Here is a 15,565-nt window from a genome sequence, read left to right as displayed (position 1 = left end):
TAACCAAAGTATTTTTATGACTTATCAGTTCAGTTTCTGGTCAATTGTAGCACCCAGGATGTTGATCCTGCAATAAAACCACTAAACATCAAAAGGGGATAGTTCAGCTGTCTTGTTAGTCTCTCTATTTTCCTGACACTTTTGTCGTTGAATTTTATTTACGTGCCATTATCAGGCCAAGCCTGAATGTTGTCCAGGCCTTGCTGCATGGACTGCTTCAGTATTTCAGGAGATGCAAATGCATTCCATCTTGTGCAAACATCAGTGAATACCCCTCTCTGATCTTATGGTGGAAAGGGTCACTGGTGAGGTATTTGAAGATGTTGGGTTTGGGACACAACCTAAGGAACTCCTTCAGTGATGTTTTCGGATTAAACAATGTCCTTTTAATTACTGAGTTCAATTAAATATGCTTCATGCAACCATAATTTTATTTTTAAACAAGCCACCTTTAAATCAGTTAAACATACTTTCTGTAACTGAAAAGGGCTTTCACTGTGCCTTATACACATTTTTTTTTGGAACAGAGTTTACACACTTTTTCTGGTTTCAAATTTCAAAAGGCAGACTGGATACAGAAACATTCAGATAATTGATGATGTTCATTACAGCAGATTAAAATATTCCATTGTATCTGATTTTCCATTCTTGGAATGGCTCCACAGTGATCCATATCTAAAATGACATACTGTGTCAAATAAACATCGCATCTAGGTTCACACACAGCACATCCTTGATTCAGACTACACTGTCAGACACTAAGTGGAGGCAAACTATCTGGTCATGAGGAGGGACAGAAAAAGGATTAGGAAATCTGAAAGGGGAAATAAATAAATAAATAAAAATGGGATGAAATGCATTTAAAATAATTGCTGGCAAGGCTCACCTCTCCAGTTCTGTGCACCACAGAATATCCTCCTTCCCATTCATGATAACTGGGAAATGCTGATCCTTGCCCTGCTTGATGGAGTTCGACCTGGTCGTTATGGTCCTAACTTTGCTAAACTGGAGAACATTGTAATACAAAAGGTCAGAGTCCATGTCTTGAATTAGACAATTAGAACCTCAATTTCAAAATAGTACAAACAAATTATTACCTCTATTCTACAACAGTGTAATATTGGTAATAACTCCACATTTCTAAAGATTTTCTCAAATGAACATGACATAGAGGTGAGGCTGAGATAGGACTTAACACTGTAGTCTCAATTCTCTGAGTGGTGGTCTTCCTAAAGAGAACTTCTAGCTGAATGTAGTGAAATTTGGTTTGTTATTATGAATAATTATGCTGAAGTGAATGGAGATATAATATAAAACATTTAAATAGAAGTTCATCCTCCACTTATTGCCTCATATTGCCAAATTCAACATTCATAAATGTTCAACTCAAAGTTGTGAAAAGCTGAATACATTTATGAAGTCTTGTAAAGTCATGGAACAAAAAATGCAATCAGCCAATTTCATCCTCAAGAAATGTATTTGACTAAATTTGAAGCTACTATGTTGCAATATTGGCAGTTACTTGGATCATACCCAATGGTGCCTTCAAACAACGAATAGCTGGAATCTGCAGGGCAGAGGAAGGGCATTTAATTTACATGGGTCAGATCGATGCAAACTGCCATTTCAGGTGCATTTCTAATGCCTGTTTTCTAAAACATAATAGACACAAACACTGGCCTGTGGTGAGTTTCCTCAGGCCCTCCACAATTTCAGCTAGTTTCTTATGAACTGCCTGAGTACAAGGGCTATCCTGAGGATTTTTAAAAACATTTCTGAAAGTCCAGGCCACTTGTTTCTTCACTGGGCCCATCACTGTGATCACGTTTGACACTTCAATCTGCATCATAATTTAACAGCAGTTTCTGAATCTCCAGAGTCTCTCTCAAACAGCAGCTAAGGTTAGATCAATTTAAAAAGTAAAAACTGAGATTGATAGATTACATTACATAAGGGTAATAAGGGAAATTGAACTGAGGCCGATAAATGAAGTTGAATTATACATCAACTCATGGGAACACGGTGGCAAAGGATAAAATCACTGGATATGTAATTCAGAACCCCAGGTTAATATGGTGGGAACTCAAGTTCAAATCTCTTTGTGCTGATATTAAATTTAATTTCAAATTATTGAGTTGAATTCAATAAAGTTGGATTTTTTTTTAAAAACTGGGCTAATGGTGACCACAAAATCATTGTTAATTGTTGTAAAAAACCATCTGGCTCACTAATGCCATTTAGGGAAGGAAATCTACTATCACTATTTGTTCTGGATTTCATGTGATTCCAGGTGAATTGTAATGTGTTTATCTATTAACTTGGAAATGATTAAAACCACTCAGTTTTATAAAACTACTCCAAAGTCCTAAGGAAAGGAATGGAATCCAGCATACCAACCCTGCAAAGTTCTCCTGATTAATATCTGAAGGCTTGCACTAAAATTGAGGAAACTATCCTACAAATTACTCAAGCAGCAGACTGATGCCCATCTGTAAGAAATGATCTCTAAATATGACTTATGTTCCAGCCACCACAATCACTGTTCTTGTATATCCCGTCCCAGCAGCAGGACAGACCCACCAGAGGTGGCAGCACAGTAATATAAGGCTGAGAGGGTGTTGCTCTGGGAGTCCTTATCATTGTCCCTAAACCCTATGAAGTCTCATAGCTTCAGAAGCAAGTAAACCTCTTTCTGATTACAATATATTGCTCCACCTTTTGGCTGATAAGTCATTACACCTCCATATTCAACATCACTTGGAGGAAGCATAGAGGATACAAGAGTTTAGAATTTACTCTGTGTAGGGGATTTCAATGTCCATCATCACTACTGAATGGATTAGCTGAGTCTAAAGAAGACTTAATCTGTGAAAATTGGTGAGGGAACTAACAACAGGGAAAATTACCTATCCTCACCAATCTACCTGTCACAGGTGCATCTGTATATAATAGCATCATTAGGAGTGACTACCACATAACCACTATGGAGATGAATAGATATAGCAACTCAGTACTGGGAGTTCGTCAGACACACTGGGCCATCATCAGCAGCAGAATTATACTTAACCACAACCTGTAACCGTAAGGACTAATAAGTCCCCTACTATAACATTACCATAAAGCTGGGTGATCAACCTTGATTCAATGAAGAGTGCAGAAGAGTATGCCAGGGTGGCACTAGTTATACCTAAAATTGAGATGTCAGCCTGGTGAAGCTACACTATAGAATTACATGCATGCAAAGTAGCATATGCAGCATGCAACAGACAAATCTAATGGATAAGATTTAAGGTCTGCAGTCTTGCCACATTCAGTCATAAACTGGTAGACAATTAAACTACAAAGTAGAGGAGGAGGTTCCATAAGTATTGTCACTCTCAATGGTCGGGGAGTCCAACACATTAGTACTAAGGATACCATTGCAGCATTTGCATTCATCATCAGCCAGAAGTTCTCAGTGGATAATCCAGTGTAGCTTTCTCCTAGAGTTATATGAAATTTTTACAGTGCAGAAAGAAACCCTCCAGCCATGAAGTTTTGGGCTGGCTATCAAGCATCCATCTATTCTAATCCCATTTAGAGTCACAGAGATGTACAGCATGGAAACAGACCCTTCGGTCCAACCCGTCCATGCCAACCAGATATCCCAACCCAATCTAGTCCCACCTGCCAGCGCCTGGCCCATATCCCTCCAAACCCTTCCTATTCATATACCCATTCAAATGCCTCTTAAATGTTGCAATTGTACCAGTCTCCACCACATCCTCTGGCAGCTCATTCCATACACCTACCACCCTCTGTGTGAAAAAGTTGCCCCTGAGGTCTCTTTTATATCTTTCCCCTCTCATCCTAAGCCTATGCCCTCTAGTTATAGACTCCCCAACCCCAGGGAAAAGACTTTGCCTATTTATCCTATCCATGCCCTTCATAATTTTGTAAACCTCTACAAGGTCACCCCTCAGCCTCTGACGCTCTAGGGAAAACAGCCCCAGCCTGTTCAGCTTCTCCCTGTAGCTGGCCTATAGTCTTGTGTGCAGTGGCAATTCAAGCGCACATTTATTAGTTCTTACATGTCTTGTTAGTTCCTGCAGGCAGTGAGTTCTAGGTACCCAAAAACCTCAGAGCTTTGTACCCTTCAAACAGATCTCCACTCAGCCTTCTCTGCTGCAAGGAGAAGAAATCCCAGCCTACCTACTGTCTTTTCATCGCTGAGTTGGCCTAGTCCAGGCAACATCCTAGTGAATTCCTTCTGCACTCTCTATAGTGCAATCACATCCTGCCTACTGCGTAGCAACCAGAACTGCACATTGTACTCATCACCCTCTGATTCACCATTTTCTCAAGGACAACAAGGATGGGCAGTTAATGCAGGCCCAGCCAATAACACCAATGTCCCATGAGTGAATAACTAAAATTCCAGCTGTGGCCTAACATAACCTCCTTGCTATTATATGCAATGTCTTGAAAAGTAAAGGCAAATATTCAATATGCTTTAACTACCTTATCTACCGTCCTGCTGCCTACAAAGATCTGCACACCAAGATCCCTCTGGTTCTCTGTACTTTCAATGTCTACAAATCTTCTCAAAACTCGTTACTTCCTTGCCATGTCAGTCTAAATTTAATTTGCCATTGTTCCACCAATCTTACAAGCTATACTATCCTGTAGTCTAAGGCTTTCCTCCTTGTTATTTACCAGACCACCAATTTTCACATCATCTGTAAATGTATTGATCACACTTCCTACATTCATGTCCAGATCATTAATGTATACAACAAACAGTAAAGGACCTGTAACAAAAACACCCTTCAACCATCTCCCACTGCTTCCTAACATTAAGCTATTTTGGATTCAACTTGCCAAACTGTCCTCAATCCCATGAGCTCTGAGTTATTAACCAGTCTATCTGATGAGACTTTGTCAAAAGTTTCACCAAAGTCCATAAAAGTTGCATTAACTGCATCCTCACGTACACATCTAGTCACCTTCTCAAATTTGTTAGATGTGGCTTTATAAAGCCATGCTGACTATCCTTGGCTAATCCTTGCCTCTCCAAGTAGAGATTAATTCTGTCTCTCAGACTTCTTTCCAATAGTTTTGCTACCACACTTGGTGGACTCACCAACCTGTAGTTTACTGGCTTACCCCTTCCACCCTTCTTAAATGGTATCATATTAGCTGTCTTCAAGTCCCCTTATGTCGAGAGAGAAAAGTAACATTAGGGCCTCTCCCTTACCTTCCACAGACACCTGGGATACAACTACCTCCTGAATCCCCAGCATTACAAATGACAGTCTTCAATCAATTCCCTTCAATCTATTTGGTATCAGGAAGCATGAAATCAGTGAACACTGCAAAGACAATGGGCCCTGACAATATTCTGCCAAAAGCACCAAAGACTTGTGCTCCAGAAATACCCACAAACCTAGACAAGTAGTTCCATACAGCTATAACACAGGCATCTATTGCACAATTTGGAAAACTGCCTAGGTATGTCCTATCCACAGGAAACCTGATAACAAAGCAATTGCCCGAAATGGTCTGTCCCACAAAAAAAACTGGACAAATCCAACACAGCCAATTACAGTCCCATCGGTCTACTCTCCATCATTAGCAAAGTTATGAAAGAGGTTATCAATAGTGTGATCATGAAGTACTTGCAAAGAAATAACCTACTCACTGATGGTCAGTTTAGGTTCTGCCAGGGCCACTCAACTGCTGTCCTCATTAGAGCACTGGGCAAAACATGGGCAAAAGAGATAAACGCCAGTGACTACCCTTGACATCAAGGCAATATTTGACAGCATATGGCATCAAGAAGCCCTAGCAAAAATTGAGAATTAGGGAAAGCTACACTGGAGAATTAACTTGCACAAAGGAAGATGGTCATGTTGTTAGAGGTCACTCATCTTAGCTTCAGGATATCTCTGCAGGAGTTCCTCAGGGTAGTGACCTAGGCCCAACCATCTTCATCTGCCTCACCAATGATCTTTCCTCCACCATAACAGCAAAAGTGGAGATATTTGCTAAAGTTCACCACCATTTGAAAATCCTCAGATACTGCAAAAATCAGTGTTCATATGCAGCAAGATCTGAACAACACCCAGGCTTGGGCTCATAAGTGCAAGTAACATCCACACCATACAAATGTCAGCAATTGACCACCTCCATCAAAAGGCAATACAGCGAGCACTACTTGATGTTCAACAGCATTACTATTGCTGAATACTCCCACCATCAACATACTGTGGATTACCATTGACCAAACAAAAAGCCATACACAGTGTGACCACACCTCATGTATCCCCAGTCCGATCGTCCATCACCTGCATGGCACAAGTCAAGTCTCCAATAGAATTTTTTCCACTTGTCTAGATGGGTGCAGCTCCAACAACACTCAAAAGGCTTTACAGCACCAAGTAAAAAAACATCTCATTCATCACCTTCAATAGTCATTCTCTTCACCACTGACACATAAGACAATAGCTGGTATCATGTACAAAATGTATAGCAGTAACTTATGCAAGCGCCTTCAATGGCAAGTTCCAGACCCACAATCTCTACCTGCTACAAGGACACGTGCAACAGATTTCTGGGTCGACCATCACTTCTTTACCTTCACTATGTTCCTCCTTGTCCAAAGAACATTACTGCTGTAGATAATTTTCAAAGTACATTTTTCAAGTACTTACATTTAAATAATGAAATACACCTCTGGGCCAGATGTTTCAGGTTAGAGTTCCAATCTGGGACTTGATAACTATGGATGGTCAGTTTGCCTATGATAGGCAGTAGGAGCAGGATAGTCTCCGAGACACCCAGAGACACATCGCAGCTGCAGTTCAATAGTCTCTTCAGGTTAAGATTCCATCCACAGGTTCTTGCCAAAGGCTATACTTTCTTTACATTTCTACTGCATCAGAATAACATTTAATTTTCAGAATACGTCTTTGTGCTCATTCTGATTGTTCATAATTGCACAGTCAATGTATGAGGAAAAGCTATCCAAGGCTTTTGATTCTTGAATGCTATCAAATGACTCATGCTGAAAAATTTCCAAGTGGAAAATGAAGTAGGACAATGATCATACTTGGCTATGATGCATTTAAGAACATTAGAGTAGAAGCAGGAGTAAATCATTCTAGTCTCAGCCTTTCTGCTCTATCATTCAATATGGCCATGGCTGATATTTTACCTCAATTCCACCTCCTTGTATTATTCCCATGTCCCTTAAACCCCTTAGTATCTAAATACTTAAAATCTTTAATTTAAAGAGACTCAACAACTGCAAATCCACAACCTTCTGGAATAGAAAATTGTAAAGATCTATATCATTTGAGTGAAGAAACTTGGGTTTTAATAGCCCATCAACACACACTGATAAAGTTCAGGTGAGAATGACTATTTTTGTATAGATCTACAGTGTTGTTTGTTTTTTTATGCCTCATGTCACAAAAATATACCACAATTCAAGCTCACTACTTTTAACTGCTTGGCGTAAGTCCTTGAAATAGTGGGACATGGAACCAGACTCTAGCAATAGTCAACATTCCCTGAAATGTTTAAACTGGGCAGTAGATTTAGACTTGTGCAAACTGATTTCATTAGAACTCTCACAAAATGTCAAGAGATGAGATAAACTGCAAACAAACAAACAGAAAATATAATTTCATAACCCATTCCAGAATCACCAGCTTTATATTGAAAATAATTCTTAATGTTAGCAACAGGGTAGCAGCATATTTTTCATATCAAATTGTGATCAGTGCAAGTTACCACTGCTTTCCTCATCAAAGAGGAAAATTAAAGCATTGCTGTGGACTTGTATTAATTTGTATTTATATTGAGAAAGCTGTCAGAGAGAAGAGACTTTAACAGAGTGGTCTTAGAACAGCCCATAGTAGTTTCATGCTTATACATTTTGAGATTGAAATATACAAGAACTTCTAAAATATGGGAAGTGTTGAATATACAGAAGAATAGAATAAAATGATAAAATCTATTTGATTCATGTCATTTTAGGCTTACCTTTGCTATCCTACCATGCTCAAGGCAGTCCTGGAGTTCCAGTTTATCTGCTGAAGAAGCAACCAGGGGCCTGAGAATGTGGAAAATCTGACTTCAGTGCCAAATATTCCATGTATTTTCTGTATCATGCATTTTTAAGCAATCCTTGGAGGCATTTCTTCATATTTTTAGAGGATTAATCACAGTAACAGCAATAGCTAAAATACTTACTATAAAGAAATGTAATCAAAGTATTTAGAACAGTTTTAATAATATAATGTCAAAAAGTAATTTCTAAATATGACAAAGAATATGCATCATAAATATGAGAATAGCAAAGTAGTCAGTAGCTATAATGTAGCTTTTGCCAGAAAAAGATATAATTTGAGTTATAAGTTTGTGCGAAACAAGATCCCACTGCATTTATTTTAGGAGCATGATACTGGAACAGCATTTTCAATGCCTCTGTACTGAAATTGTACTGCTTACTATGAATTGTCAAATATTTATTGTGACAAAAATGAAATAGGATTATTCAGCACAGATGAAGACCGTTCAACCCTTCTCTTTCAATTCAATGCGACTGTCCAGCTCACTGAAAGATCTATCCTTTTATCATACTTCCTTGCTCTTTTTCCATAGACCTGCTAATTTCTCTCCAAACAAAGGTACTTTTAATTAATGGCAGGAATTTTGCTTTGTAATGCATATTACTATTTACTTAGTGGATTACAATACTTAGTTGAACAATAACTTGCAACACTTAAGAATTTATGTCAATTATTGTGTATTGCAATTTAATGGAAGTTGTAACTAAATTCAAATAAACAAGTTAAGACCCTCATTAATTTTGCAGTGAGGGAGATGATATGAACATATTTGCATTTGTACAATACCATTACTCTCCATAATTTCCAGATTATAGAAATACTAACATTCAAGTTTCCTGAATCGATCAAACAGTTTCTACTCACATTTCCCACAAATGACTCTCTACGAATGAAATAATTCTCTCTCTGAATCTAATCCAAATTTAGCAACTATTATTTAAATTATACTTGTCCCATATGACTACATTCACTGTCCCTGCAGCCTTGAGTAAAATACATGTATACCTAAGATTCACAACAATGCACTCATCCCCAAACACAACCTTTAAATTCATGCATCAGCCAAATATCTCAAACATATCTGCATGCCACAAACAATTCATGCATGTAGCTATAAAGAATTCAATTCTGAAGCACACACTAGAGATTGAAAATATGCCAATGAATGAATAAAAATAAATTAAACCAAACTAAATGTGATAGTAATCAAAGACACACACCCATTCCCAACTAGAGTCGCACTAAATTAATTCCTATTAATGAAGCTTTTAACTAGAGTTAGGAGAATGAGCAGGAATTGATAACAAGATCTCATTCCAAGATGCAAAACTTTTCCTCAGCAAAGTATAGAAGTTCCATTTTGCAGTACAAAAAATTAGATTAATTTTGTAACACAGATATAAAGGCAGTATTGTTACTTATTTCAGTGGGTATTACATTAATTAGCAGGAATTTTCATGAAACATAGCTCATCATCTGTTTGGTGTTTACAGGAAAGTAGCAAGGACTCTAAATGGATCATCACTTTGCATTAAAATGATGACAGAGTGCAAAATAACAATGTTTTAGGCCCCTACCAAACAAAGCTTGAAGGAAGAACTGATCATGAAAGTACAATGATCAAATTTCTGCATGTATACCCTGTGAAAATCTATGTTCATTAAATGACAAATCAAACAAAGGCAATTTTTTTGCCATATCTTCAAATGTTAATAACTTTTTCAATGTGATTTTTTTCTGAAATAGGTGACAATATGTACCCTCGTGGAGAGTAATGTCATAACTCAAGGGAACAATGAACACAATCATGAAATTTGAGTTTACAAGAGGATAACAACTGTGAATTTCCTAATGGCTGTCTGATCTGCTGATTTAACTTCAACATGAAGTGGGTGCCAATTCAGTTTATGCAGTTAGCTGAGATTATTGTTGTAGCAAAGGTGTTCAATTAGTGAAAATTCAATAGGATTCCTAAGAAACATCTGTACAGGCATTTTTTTTCAAGGGATGAAGGTCAATAAAACAAATGGGTTAAAATTTCCACTTTCGGTGCAACTAGGAAATTGCATTTGAAATTGTGCTTATAATCGTTAAAATATCTGATAAAATTGATTTGTATAATCATAAACATAAATCTTACAATTTATCTGTGTTCATTGTGTTAACCTGTTGCAATTTTATTAAAATAATTGAAAATGGGTTTATCACGAAACTGCAAACATTTTCAGTAAGTGTTTAGTCTTCCACTCATGAACAACTTTATTTTAAATTACTGAAAATAATTTTAAAAGGTTGTTCTTTACCATTTACTAGTTTCATGAGTTAGTCTTTTTTTTAGTAAATTAAATATTCCATCAATGTAAACATTTTAAAAATGTGACTCGGACTTCCTATAATCTCCCAAGAAAAGATACTCGATTAAGATCATGCTCAGACACAATTGGGAGAAACTTGCCATCTATATTATTTTGATGTGAAACTTTGTCAAATTTCTGAGAGCTTGTGTCATTTTCAGACAAACCTATTTTTAAAAGTAGCATATCAAATTGTAGAAACTCAGTTTTAACTCTTTTGGAGAATTGTTTCATAGTCTCAGTGTTATTTTTACTTGATTTGAAATTAAAAAGCTGTCATGGTGCAAAATTGGCTGTTTATTTGTTATGAACCCATTTTGTGCTCCTCGTGTAGACCACTTTCACCCTATGGTCCCTGACAGATTGTTAATTCCCTTAATTAAGAACTGAGTGAGGTCACTTCAAAGTTTCCAGTTCTTTAAAGAAGCCAAATCTAACTTTTTAAGTCTAATAATATAAATTTCAACGTAATATCACTCTCGTTGCTTACTCATGGAAGTCATATACCTCCATGTTCCCAAAAACTAATCTTTTCTTGTAGATCCAAACCAGCATAACATCACTAAACTATTTCAGATACACTACCAACAGTGTTATTCCAAATAATGGATGAACAGCTCATATTGAATCAGCATGAAACAGCAGAGATATTTTTTGCTACTGTACCCTCGGTAATTGACATCAAAACCAAGGCAAATTACATAAAACTTTCTATAATGCCTTAATTAATCAGTGTGTGACAAGCAAGATTTCAATTTCATATAATTACAATTAACATTACTTTTACTTTCTAATGGAGATGGAAAGGAGAGTGGGATGAGAATGGATCTGCTTTAGTTTCCTATTCAACCTGATCAGAGATATTATGACAGTCCTCTGGAACAGGTGGGACTCGAAACCCAGGTCTTTTGGCTCAGAGGTAAGGACACCAACACTGTGCCACAAGAGTCATCTGGGTCCGCTTTATATCTTTATTTTATCTGGAACTGTTACCACACACAACCGAACAACTTTCCCATCGAAAATCATAGTGAGTCTGCTTTTTAAAAAAAATGTATTAGTTAGGGGCGATGCTAGCATTAAAAGGTGAGGGTGGAGTGGGTCCACTTTATATGAAGAAGGGCTCAGTTAACAAGTTTCAGCTGGGCAGGGCATTACCTGTTACCAAGTAATTCCCCAAAGACCGTGTCGGGGTTATCACAGCCCGTTGGAACACTGGTATTGAGAGTGGGGTAGCATAAAGGTGGTAGAACCACCTTGATTATTTCAACTCTGACTTTAAAATAATCTTGAAATTATTCATTTTGCCACATTAGTAATTCAGTGTTTATTTAAACTTTCTTGATTCACATGGCAGTTTTAAGAGTACAGTTATGATTGACACATTCCAATACCATAAAGGCCTGGCAACAATTTCACCTTTCATGTTTTGTTGAATTGCATCAACATAACCAATAACTGCCTTACTTAGTAAATAATACTGGACCAATGCAGGATTTCCATAATTTGAACAAGTAATTGTCCTAACTGTATTTGCAATTAGCTAATTTAAAGAAACAAATATAAACAAATACTATTAGCCCTTTAAATAACTTAGAATATATGTGACTGTTAAAAGGAAGTTCTCTCAATTCTTTTTGACAGGCTCTTGGAATGACACTCTCTTGCATTTCATAGATCACCAATTTGTAGTTTAATGAATTTGAATGCAAATAGCCCACCGTCATAACAACAGTAAAAGAAAGCCATTTGGCCCTTTGAGCCTGCTCTGCCATTCAATATGATCATGGCTGATCATCCATCTCAGTAAGGTAAAAACAATGACTGCAGATGCTGGAAACATCCATCTCAGTACCCTATTCCCACTTTCTCCCCATACCTTTTGTTTCATTTAGCGAAGAACTATATCTAACTCCTTTTGGAAAACATACAATGTTTTGGATTCAACTGCTTTCTGTGGCAGAGAATTCCACAGGTTTACCACTCTGGGTGAAGAAATTTCTCCTCACCAGAGTTCTAAATGGTCTGTGCCATATCCTTAATCTGTGACTCCGGTTCACAATCAACAAGATCATCCATCCTACATTTTCCTGTCTAGTCCTCATAGAATTTTACAGACAGATCAAAACTGTGGAACACAATACTTTTTGTTGTATACTTTTAATATTTGAAAAATAAACAATTGGCCTAAGCAGCCAACTTTAATGAGTGTTACTTACAATTGTTTAAGAGGTTGTTCAATGAGTTGTTTTAATGATTTTCTGCAACTGATACAGAGGCTAATGCCCAATACATTCCTGTCCAAATAGCGTGCCGGTTAAAATACAACCATTTGTCTTTTAGACATATTGTGGCCATAAAGGACAATCTTAATTAAGTCTTGATGGAAGAATTTCTTCCTTATGAAAATAATTCCTGAGCACTGAATTATTTTAATTTTGAATAAAGTCAGTAAAATTCACCTGGAACCAGGATTAAAAAGAAATTGTCCAAACAATGAATTAATACTACATATAACCTGTCTTTTGTTTCAAATTTCCAAGTAAATTATGAATGAATCTTTCACAAATTAAAATAGCAAGAATCAATAATGAGTATCAGCAATACTGATTATATCCATTTTTGTAGCACATGTATTTTGATGTTTGATGTGACTTAAATTGAGATTTAAGGTTACTTCCTTGTCAACATTGTTTGCAATTCATACATTGTCGGCCAGTGTGTTCCAGTCATTGATCATAATGGTGTCTGAATTGAAGGATTGTTGATTGAGATATCAACATTGCACATTTTAGATATAATTTGAAGTTACTTATCAGTAAATTGGGGAGGTGACCGCCCAGTGGTATTATCAGTGGTCTGTTAATCCAGAGACCAAGTAATGTTCTGGGGACCCAGGTTCAAATCCCACCTGATCCCCTTTAGGGAAGGAAACTGCCATCCTTACCTAGTGTGGTCTACATGTGATTCCAGACCCACAACAATGTGGTTGACACTTAACTTGGGCAATTAGGGATGCACAATGAATGGCTTAGCCAGCAACACCCTCACGAATTTAAAAAAAACCTTAGTCTGAATTTTGGTTTATTGGTTGATGGGCCAATGGTAGGACATAGAGAAAACAATTAAATTTTGCACACTCTGTCGAGATCAAGCTTTTGAAGATCAGGCTTCCCCTACTACAACATCAATAATATACCTCAACCTTGATCTCATAGATCGCTCTTTTAAATTGGTGTGAATAGTTTGGTTTCTCAAACAGACCAGAGACTTTAAGAATTCTTTACAATGCGCATAAGGACCTTAATAGGCTGCAAATAACAAGTACTGGATAATAGGTTGCAGAAAATAAGAGATATTCCTCCCATCATTTACAGCAGAATTCAAGTTCACATTCCAGAGGTGAATAGACACTATGTTGAATATCTATCAGAGGTTCAGCAACTTTTTATAAAATACGCATTAAATGTACATTTAAATCTAAAGAGTATTGTTAGTAATTTTGGCCTGGATTTTTCCAACAGTCAGTTAATCATTGTTCCTGCATAGATGAGAGTTATGTACAGGAACGTGCAGAAACCCCATCACAGCAGATTCTAAATTGAAGTTTCTGCTGAACAATTCCTTATGCCTGGAACCTTCAGAAAATCTCCATAAAAGAGACAGAATTCCAATGAAATTAAGTAAATAGTTATTCAGGAAATGTTAGACTATTAAATATATAGTCAATTGCCTGAGTAACTATTCAACTGACCCCATACTTAGCTTACACACAGCATTTCTTCTAATTTCTTTCCTTTGTGGCATTGACTTCCAGAACTGGAAATCAATGCTGTGAATAGCACCGGCACACTGATCACCATGCGCAGGTCCTTGGAGTGGCTGCACACACATCCCCAATTCCATTTACACCTCATCCTTTGCTCCGTACCCAATTCCCCTGTCATTGAATACGCTTTCACCCACAACACCTTTTTATCCCACTCCAACCCAACCCCCAACTTCTCATCCACTGGTTACAGCCCCCGGTCCACAGCTCCACAGCTGACTTCTTTTTTTCCCTTCCACTGAACATCTTCCTCTTCTTTCACCTTTCCCTTCCTCCCCTCCACAACAGAATCTCTTATCTCTACCGCTGGTCCCCACCTCCACTTACCTTGGTCTGCACCCGATTTATTTACAGCCATAGAGTCACAGAGAGAGAAAGAGAGAGACAGCACAGAAACAGACCCTTCAGTGCAAACTTATCCATGCCAACCAAATATCCTAAATTAATCTAGTCCCATTTACCAGCATTTGGCCCATATCCCTCTAAACCCTTCCTATTCATGTACTGATCCAGATGTCTTTTAAATGTTGTAATTGTACCAGCCTCTACCACATTCTCTGACAGTTCATTCCATACATGCACCACTTTTGCATAAAGCTGCCCCTTAGGTCTCTTTTAAATCTTTCCCCTCTCACCTTAAACCTATCCCTCTAGTTCTGGACTCCCCCAACCCAGAGAAAGGATCTTGTCTATTCACCCGATCCATGCCCCTCATGATTTTATAAACCTCTATAAGGTCATCCCTGAGCCTCCAATGATCCATGGAAAACAGCCCCAGTCTATTCAGCCTCTCCCTATAGCTCAAACCCTCCAACCCTGGCAACATCCTTGTAAATCTTTCCTGAACCCTTTCAAGTTTCACAACATCCTTCCTATAGCAGGGAGAACAGAATTGCACAAAATATTCCAAAAGTGGCTTAATGTATGTCTTGTGCAGCTGCAACATGACCTCCCAACTCCCATACTCAATGCTCTGACCAATAAAGGAAAGCATACTAAATGCTTTCATCACTAACCTATCTACCTGAGACTCCACTTTCAAGGAACTATGAACCTGCACTCTAAGGTCTGTTTGTTCAGCAACTCTCCCCAGGACCTTACCATTAAGTGTATAAGTCCTGTCCTGATTTGCTTTTCCAAAATACAGCACCTCACATTTGTGTAAATTAAACTCCATCTGCCACTCCTCAGCCCATTGGCCCATCCAATCAAGATCCCGTTATACTCTGAGGTAAACTCCAATTTCGGTGTTATCTGCAAACATA

General features: G+C 37.7%; 1 protein-coding gene across 11 annotated transcripts in view; it reads right to left on the bottom strand.

Annotated features, from left to right (window-relative positions):
* Nucleotides 1–15,565, bottom strand: part of dnmt3bb.1 (DNA (cytosine-5-)-methyltransferase 3 beta, duplicate b.1) — a 334,528-nt gene that overhangs the window by 15,226 nt on the left and 303,737 nt on the right. For 6 of the 11 annotated variants that reach the window (XM_043710533.1, XM_043710530.1, XM_043710537.1 and 3 more), the window contains 2 exons: nucleotides 8,029–8,098; nucleotides 887–1,005 (listed from right to left, as the gene is read on the bottom strand). The exons of 1 other annotated variant lie outside the window; for it this stretch is intronic. In XM_043710533.1, coding sequence (XP_043566468.1) covers nucleotides 887–1,005; nucleotides 8,029–8,098 — 189 coding nt within the window. Of the gene's footprint in view, nucleotides 1–351; nucleotides 689–886; nucleotides 1,006–8,028; nucleotides 8,238–15,565 lie in introns of those variants that run through there. 4 more of the 11 variants (XM_043710534.1, XM_043710536.1, XM_043710535.1 and 1 more) reach the window with 4 other exon arrangements.

This window comes from Chiloscyllium plagiosum, chromosome 20 (assembly GCF_004010195.1).
Source record: "Chiloscyllium plagiosum isolate BGI_BamShark_2017 chromosome 20, ASM401019v2, whole genome shotgun sequence".
Classification (NCBI taxonomy): domain Eukaryota; kingdom Metazoa; phylum Chordata; class Chondrichthyes; order Orectolobiformes; family Hemiscylliidae; genus Chiloscyllium; species Chiloscyllium plagiosum.
This window is presented reverse-complemented; position numbering and strand designations above follow the sequence as displayed.